Source organism: Neofelis nebulosa, chromosome 12 (assembly GCF_028018385.1).
Source record: "Neofelis nebulosa isolate mNeoNeb1 chromosome 12, mNeoNeb1.pri, whole genome shotgun sequence".
Lineage (NCBI taxonomy): Eukaryota > Metazoa > Chordata > Mammalia > Carnivora > Felidae > Neofelis > Neofelis nebulosa.
Window position 1 is genome coordinate 7,551,692 of NC_080793.1, and position 8,508 is coordinate 7,560,199.

Sequence of the window (8,508 nt, forward strand, 5' to 3'; positions counted from 1 at the left end):
AGGTAAATAAAGGCCCGTTTTTAAAAATGCCAATTCGAGATACAAACCAAGGGCACAACATAATCGCAACGGACTTCTGGGCAATCTGGTACCCCGACTGAGGTGATCGTACCCATGATGGTTCCCGGATTTGGAGACATTAATACATTGATTCAAATCCCTTTCTCAGTCCACACAAGCCCTGAGGTCACCCTGCAAAGTGCGTATCAAAAAATACGGAGTCAGGGTGACAAAGTTTGACAATACGTTACACAAGTCAAACTTGGAAAATCCTAATTAAATACACCTGTTCTGAGAGAAAAGCATCAAAATCCTTTGTGTACACATTTAGTTTTATTGTAACAAAGCAACTTGTACACTTTTAACGTTTAAAACTGAGCATCTTTCCTTTCCAGTGAAACAAAAAGAAAATTTAAAAATAAACAGGAACAAAATTACAAGAGAATGTCAATTCCAGATAAGATCCTACAGGTTCTGCTGATTCTCCCATCGAGTGGCAGGGCTCAAATCATCATTAGGAGAGAATTTTATTTTAAAAGTGTCATCTTCAACTGCCAGGATGTCCGTTAAACATCACAATTAAACATGCCAAAGGAGAAGCCATGTTGTCAAAATGCCCACTTAACCCACCCAAACATCTCAAACCCACCCTTTGCTGACCTTCTATAACCCCATTTTTTTAAGTTTTTTTTTCTTTTTTTTAAACAAGAGAAAGTAGACAGATACATGTTGGTAAATGCTAACTGTCCATATTCACATAGAGACACAGTGTAATCTCTGAGCCCAATATACAGAGAAAGGAGGAAAAAAGCTAGAATTCTATGCACTACTACACAGGGGCCTAGCACCCTCCAGCTTCCAGCAGAGCTAAGGGAGCAGAAGGTTTTTCTTTTTTCCCACAGAGCACGGTGGTGTTGATTCCATAAAGTTTTTGTTGAGACAGGAAGGGGTAAAAATGAATTTGGAACAGAAAGGGGTAGAGATTCTTTTCCCACTGTATTCTGCTCAAGGTATTTCCCCCCAAAATAAGTTGAGAACCATGGTATAAAGGGAGAGAAAAGAGACTTCAAAAAACAGGGCGAATGAGCACAAGAGGAGGAGGGGGAAAAAAAAAAAAAAAAGACTGCAAGTTGCTCCCAGGGACTGGAGAAAATTAAAAAAGGAAGGTTGGAATCCGTCAGTCGTCTTCTCCTTCATCCTCCTGTAAGAAAGAAAGTGGGCAGTTAATCTCCAGGGTTAATTCTAAGGTCATTCCCCATCATTCGTACGGACACTCATGGACTTCCATAGGACACACTGATGCACTACGGGGACATGTCATTTTACGAACGAAGCCACAAATCGGTCTGTATCAAATCTCAATTGAACGACCCAGTGATGCTGTTTCACATAAATCAGTTAACTTTTCAGCGCTAACCAAAATCTGACCTCTTTCACACCGAGTAAAACAAACCAAGAAACAATCTATTTCGATCTGACTAGAAGGCTTTTACTGCTTGTCCAAAACACGCAAATCTGCTATTTAGATTTCTCAGAATCTGACCAGCTGCGCTACCCATATCGCTTTCAGTAAGTACTAGTTAGGGGAAGGGCAGAACAGAGCACGAAGCACAAAAGCAGAACTAGTTACAGGTAAAAGTCACTGACACAAGGACTCGATTAAAACTTTCTCCCATCTCACCTACAAATCCTCCCACAGCTGGCCACACCTCTATTACACAATATATACAACCCACAAATAACAGGGTAAGTTCTTTCAAGCTCGGGCTTCTTTGGACTTAACCAAATTCTTTTTTACCTCTCCTTCCTCCCCCTCATCATCATCTTCATCTTCTTCACCTTCATCCTCATCTCCTTCTTCATCAATATCTTCCAATCCTTCTTCTTCTTCATCATCATCATCATCTTCTTCTCCTTCCCCTTCTTCATCATCCATATCAGGAACCTTCAAAAATAAAAAGACAAAGACAAAAACAAAAACAAACTACCTTAGGAACTCATTTTCCAACAAATGAGACAGACACAACCTTGAATTAGAAAACATTCTCAACTCACCAAGTAGTACTGTAAAGGATTTGGCCAAATATCATCTTTGATGACCTCTCCTAACTCATCTGCACCCGCATCAGAATGGTCAGTAAACCAGGTGAAAAAGCTCTCTGGTTCCTCATGCTGTCTCTTCCTGCTGGCTTTATTCTGCGTTTGACTTGAACGTTTCGTCAAATCCTAAATGAAGACAGAAGAACTTGTGACACAGGTTCCCCACAACACTTAAATTTCCCTATGACTTAAGATTTTAACACAAAAGCGGGGGTGGGGGGTGGGAGGGGGGAATCACACTAGTATGTCATCTATACTTGTCATCTAAAAGAAATTATAAAACGTACAGCAGATAAAAACAAAGTCCTAAAATTCTAGGTCTGCAAAGACTTGTCAAATTTATACAAAAAGCTTCTCCTATAAAGGGGCCATCTAAATTTCACTACTTTACATACAAAATTAGTTCCACTTTGACAACCATTACCCATAACACAGTATAATTGAAAATGGGCTCACTACATAAATGTAGATATAAATGCAATCTGGCAAGTACCAAGCCATTTGAAAAGCTTAGTAACCCATGTAGAAATCAAAGAATTTTAGCCTGTTTCTTGAAAAACTCAACACAATAATCTGACAGCTCCAAGCTATTGTATTTGGAGGGTTTTTTGTTTTTGTTTTCCTTTTTCTTTTTTTCTTTTTTTTTTTTTTTTTTACATCTTAAGGGTTTGCACTTAACACATTACCAAAGCACCAAGTATTGGTAAGAGGTTCAACTAAACCAAAATACACAAAATGATACTTTTGCCCAACATTCCTCAAATACCTTTCCAGATTTCCATTTGATTTCAGTGGACTTTGAAGATGGATCACCACTCTCATTCAGATGAAATTCTTTGGAGAGAACTTTATTTTCGAAGTAAGGGTTTTCATCAAAATACTACAATAAAAAATTGAGAATTGGAAATCAATACAAACAGCTCTTCTAACCAAAGCTTAAATTAATTTCCACAGTGGCAAACAAGATCACTTATTGATACTTACAAAATCTATTCTGTAACCTGATTTAATATCTTCAAATTCTGTCACTTCAACTCTTGTCAAGTAATGCAGAGCCTCTTCATCCTCCTCCCCAAGCAGTGCAGACACTGGACCAGCAAATTATAGGTCAAATGGATATTAAACAGACAATTATTAACAAACAATTCAAGTGATGCCTTTTAAATTTTTCCAAATTTAGTGATTATCTCTGATTTCATAAATCCATTAATTGCAAACCAGATGGCTCAGTGTCAGGGCTGTCACTGTCTTTTACCAAATAATTAAAGGGAATCTCAAGTTAGAATATAGCCTCCTCTAAATAGAGAAAGCATTAAATGCAAGCCTCCCGAGTGTTTTAATCTCTGCATGTAACGAACATGTCGGACTAAGTTCTCAAGCAAAGTCCCCCCACTCTTTAATGAATGGACATCCCATACCCTGCAATAGTGCTCTGCCACAACATACCTTGTGGATGGTTGACAAATGTTGTTACCCAAAAATTTGGGATTTTGGCGATCAATTCCGACCTCTTCTGAAAAAATGGTTGGCGGAGTTTGTTATATTTCTGTTCTACTTTCAAAATCTCCTCACTGGCTTGTTCATTAAGTCTGAAGCAAATGAAAAACCACGTTGACAATTATGGTATTTGACAAATACAAAAACTGCTGAAACTACAGAATATTTACTTTTTAGCTTTAGAACAGTACAAAGTACTCACTCATAATAACCAGAACACCTAGATTTTTGGAGCGAAAGACGTCAAAACTAAGATGACAAATTGAGCTACTTCACCAACACACACTCAACAGTTGACAGTTCCTAAAGTAGCCCAACTGAGCATTCTGGTAACATTGTATATTTAAGTTGCCAACTCTATCACCACGCTAACTTCAATTGTTTCCCTCAGGCAGATTAAGTTTACAAAAAAAAAAAAAAAAAAAAAAAAGTTGCTGATCAAGTAACAAAGTTATAACCCAAGCAGGAGCAACACTGATGCCATAATGCCAAACTATCAGAAGCTCAGGCACCGCAATTCAGACAACTTGTAGCCTCTGAAAGCAAACCCAAAGGTCAATGAATATACTTTCTTCAAACTTTTTGATCAACATAGACATATTTCACAGAAAAATAACACTGACCTTTCAAAAATATTTCTCACTAGGGTGTAATCATCTCCACTTGGCCAGCGGATACAGATTTATTTGACCATAGTCTCAATGATCACCAGACTGTAAGCTGCATCTCAAAAAACTTCTCCAAAGTAAACTAAGAAAAACTTTACCTGTCTATTTCGTTTTGTACTTCATCAATATGTTCAATTGCTTCTTGCTGTTCTTTTTCTGCAAGAAAAAGGTGTAGAGGACTCAATACTAATTAGAACATAAAATTAGTTTTCCTGATGTCAACACGACCGGTGACGTGAGCTATACCAATAAAGCAGTTTTTAAAAAAGAAACTGCCTACTACAAGGCATGCTCTCCACGTGTTCACGCCTGTAGTTAACAAATTATTTTTTAATTAAGACTATTCACAAATCCTACAATCTGCTAAGCTACTCAAGTCTGCAGCACTTTTTCGAGAGTTCCCTTACAAAAAGGAGACCAATTATTACAGTTTCTGTGATGAAAGGTAAGGAATAAGCCTTATTCAGAAATTCTTACTGTTTGCTCTTCATCACATTATATACCTGCTACACAATAGTGCCAGCTGTTAAGGCCAACACGGAAACTAACCCACGACAATAACGAAAACGGGGACACCACCTATCTCAGCGGTAGGATCGCTTCTTACACAAAGTTGAAAATACTGCTCAGTATCGATCACGATGAAGACATCAGACATGCCTGACAGATAAGGACCTCGGAGCTGCCCGACCGTCGCCAACACTCGATTTTCCCCTCCTCGGAACAGGAGCCCTAGGACTCGACCCTGACCTTTCTCTCCCCCTCCAACCCAATTTCAGGCGGGCTTAGCTCCGATGCGGCCCCGCACGATTTCGGAGCACACTTACAGGAAGCCAGCGTGAAGTCAGGAAACTGTGAGCCACAGAAGGGAGAGGAGGAAAAGGGGGTGTGCTATGCAAAAGGTGCCCTTTTGTCCGGTGAAGACTGCACAACCTACAAAGCCAAGTGGGCGTGAAGGGGCCTGACCGCGCGGCTCATTTCCGGTAACCATCCCGGGTTTCGCAGCCCCCCTGCCGCGAAAGCCTCTGCCGCCCAGGCTGGGAGGTGCGCTGCGAGCCATTGTAAAGCCCCTCCGACACGCCGGCCGCCGGGCCGGCTTTCCCAGCGCTCCGCCGCGGCGGGGGTGGCCACCCCACGTGGGAAGTGCGCCCGCGGCCGGCCGGAGCATCCTCCCGGGCGGCCGGGGCCCAGCGCGCGGCCAGCCGCGTGCGTCCCCGCGCCCCCACCCCGCCCCAGCTCGAGGCGGAGGGCCGCGCCGGGGCCGGCCTCCGGGTGCGGGTGCGGGTGCGGGGGGCGCCGCCCGCAGGCCGGGCGCGCAGGGGGAGCCGCGCGGAGGCCCGGCCGCGGGGCCGCGTCCGGCCGCACCATGTGGCGGCGGCGGCGGCTGATGGGAGCGAGGCATCATGGCGGAGCACAATAAAGAGAGGCTTCTCGGGAGGGAGGGAGGGGGAGGAGAGCGAGGGAGGGGGGAGAGGGAGGGGGGGTCTCCTCCGCCCGCGCCGAGCAGGCCGCAGCGCCCCCGCCTCGCAGCGCCGTCCGCCGCCGCGGCGCCACCCCGGCCCCGGCCCCGCGCGCACAAAAAAGGGCGCCGAGGCGCGCGCCGGCCCGTCCGCCCAGCGGCCCCCCGCGCGCGCCCCGGGCCCCGCCGGCGGCCTGCGGGCCGGGCGGGCGGCGAAGATGGCGGCGCGGGCCGGCCCCCGCCTCGCCTGCTCCTCACCTGAGGTCTCGTCGGCCCCGTCGTGGTTGGAGTTGAGCTCCTTTTTACTGACTTTGGCCGCCGGCGCCGACATGGTGCTGCTCCGCGGTCGGGGGGGGAGCGGGGAGGGGGAGAGAAGGGAAGGCGAAGGGGGCGGGCAGCGGCTTCCCCTCACGCCACACGCGCGGGCGCTCGCTCGGTCCGGCCGCCTCCTCCCGGCGCTCGCTAGCTCGCTCGCTCGCTCGCTCTCCCTCCCCCTGGCTCGCGCGCGCTGCCCTCGCGGCCTGACGACGAGGGAGGGGCTGGGGCGGCGTGCCGGGCCCCGGCCCGGGCTCCTGCTTACGGAGGGGAGGCGGCGGCGGGCAGGCAGGCAGGCGGCTCGGCTCCCTCACTCACGCTCCGCGGTCCAGCTCGCTGCTCGCTCTCCCCGAGCCGCCTCCTCCTCCACCTCCTCCTCCTCACGGCGAGGGGGGGGGGGAGCGGCAGGGCGCAGGCGCGCCAGGCCCCGCGCGTACGCCCCGCCCCCGGCCGGAGAGGCTCGCGCCGCGTCGCCATTGGCTAGGGTGCCGGGACGAGGGGGCGGAGCCGCGGCGAGGAGACACAGGGCCTGGCCGAGAGGCGGGAGGAAGGAACGCCGCGACGTACGGGGCCGGCCCCCCGCGCCGCGCTCCCCTCCCCCGCTTTCCCCTTCTCCAGCCCGACCCGGGACATTTGCGCGCTACGGGCGCGCGGCGGCCCAAGGGGCGGGGCCTTGCCGGGCTGCGTGCTGGCCCCCGCCCCCCCCCCCCCCCCGGCAGGCGCGTCACGTGGTGGCGGAGCGGCTTCCCTTCTCGGTGGGGTGGCGCGGGGCGCAGGGGAGAGGGGTGTTACAGCCCCCCAGAACTGCAGGCCTTGTAGTAGCCTAGCTTCACAGCGGGGCCCGAAAATACACCCACCCCGGGTTCGGCGCCCTGGGACGCCGCTGGGGCATCATCCCTCTTCGTGGGGAAAGGAAGGCGGCATCTCCATCCTATTTTCCAGTTGGGGAAGATGCCCTTCGGACTCACTCAGGCTTGTTTGTAAACCCCGAAGCTCCCCACTCCACTTAGAAGGCCTTTTCCTGGCTTCTAGTCCAAGTCTCTGCCAAGAAGGCTGTGTGCACTTGAGCAAGTCACTTTTCCCCTCTCTGTACCCGTTTCTGTTATGAGGTTACATAATGCAAAAAAAAAAAAAAAAAAAAAAAAGGCTGAAAGGGGGAACATTGTATCAAGTGGTGACTTTTAGGCAGAGCAGCGCCAAACTGGAAGTCTGAAGGCAAGAAGTTGCCACGTTCACCCGCGGGTCTTTTTTTTTTGCCCGAGTCGGTGTTTAAATGCTTGCGGGAAACAACAGAGTGCTGATGGGCCAGTCCCAGCAACAGGACTAAATCTCATTGAGGCGCACAACTGCCCGAAGGAAGGCCGTAGGGGTTTAGTTCGTTTCACACCTTCAGAGCTAGGACCTACAGCACCTTGCAGTAGAGTGCAAGCCTTTTGAGCCACTAAGTAAGGCCAAGGCATTTCTGGGGTGGTTTTTTTTACTTTTTTTACATTTATTTTTGAGACAGGCAGAGACAGAGCATGAACACGGAAGGGTCAGAGAGAGGGAGACACAGAATCTGAAACAGGCTCCAGGCTCTGAGCTGTCAGCACAGGGCCCGACTCGGGGCTCGAACTCATGGACCGCGAGATCATGACCTGAGCCGAAGTCGCAGCTCAACTGACTGAGCCACCCGGGCGCCCCAAGGCATTTCTGTTTAAATAATGCTTTCCAGGGGCACCTGGGTGGCTCAGTCGGTTGGGCGTCCCTCTCTCGGTTTTGGCCCAAGTCATGATCTCTCAGTTTCTTGGGTTCAGCCCGCATTGGGCTCTTCCCTGACAGTGTGAAGCCTGCTTAGGATTCTCTCTCTGCTTCTCCCCCACTTGCGCTGTCTCTATCTCTCTCAAAATAAATAAATAAACAAACTTAAAAAAAAAATAATGCTTTCCAGGTAATGCAAATGCACTACTGCTTTACTCCCTCGTCCAGAGCCCCAAGGAGGTGGACCACAAAAAGCCTGAAATCTCTCCCTGGGCCTTTGTAAGCAGAACTTGGGGTTGGATTATTTGCCTTTCAGCACTCACATTTTACTGTCGGCTCTTAAAGCTCAAGTAGTGTCTTTAATGTTCAAGACGGTCCATTGGTGGGTGATCGATAATGATAAATGTTAAATAAATGGCATACACTCCATGGATAGAGAATACAAATGTCTTCTTAGGACTTTCCCCCAAACCCAGAAATTCAACTAATCCTTTCCCTCCAAAACCATCCTTAACTGAGCCCAGCTCAGTCCCGTACCTGTCTCAGTTGGACAGTCTTTTTAAAGGAAGAATGATGAGCACCGGAGAGAAGCTGGTAAATGTTTGACAACCAGCTCCCAGAAGAGGAAAAAGCACACCAAAATGCCTGATTTGTAGCATTTGCTGTTTTCAGTGGTGTATAAATATTCTCACCATGGCCAATTTCCTGCCACCACTGTGATGTCACTGA

The 8,508-nt window shown here is 48.6% G+C and overlaps 1 protein-coding gene across 1 annotated transcript; it reads right to left on the reverse strand.

The window, feature by feature from the left end:
* Positions 1-314: 314 nt before the first annotated feature.
* Positions 315-6,428, reverse strand: SET (SET nuclear proto-oncogene). The gene is made up of 8 exons (XM_058693896.1): positions 5,983-6,428; positions 4,364-4,421; positions 3,547-3,689; positions 3,085-3,188; positions 2,867-2,980; positions 2,056-2,226; positions 1,799-1,945; positions 315-1,201 (listed from the first exon to the last, which is right to left on the reverse strand). Exons 1-8 carry the CDS (start codon positions 6,053-6,055, stop codon positions 1,178-1,180), a joined length of 834 nt encoding a protein of 277 aa, XP_058549879.1. The 5' UTR covers positions 6,056-6,428; the 3' UTR covers positions 315-1,177.
* Positions 6,429-8,508: the final 2,080 nt, after the last annotated feature.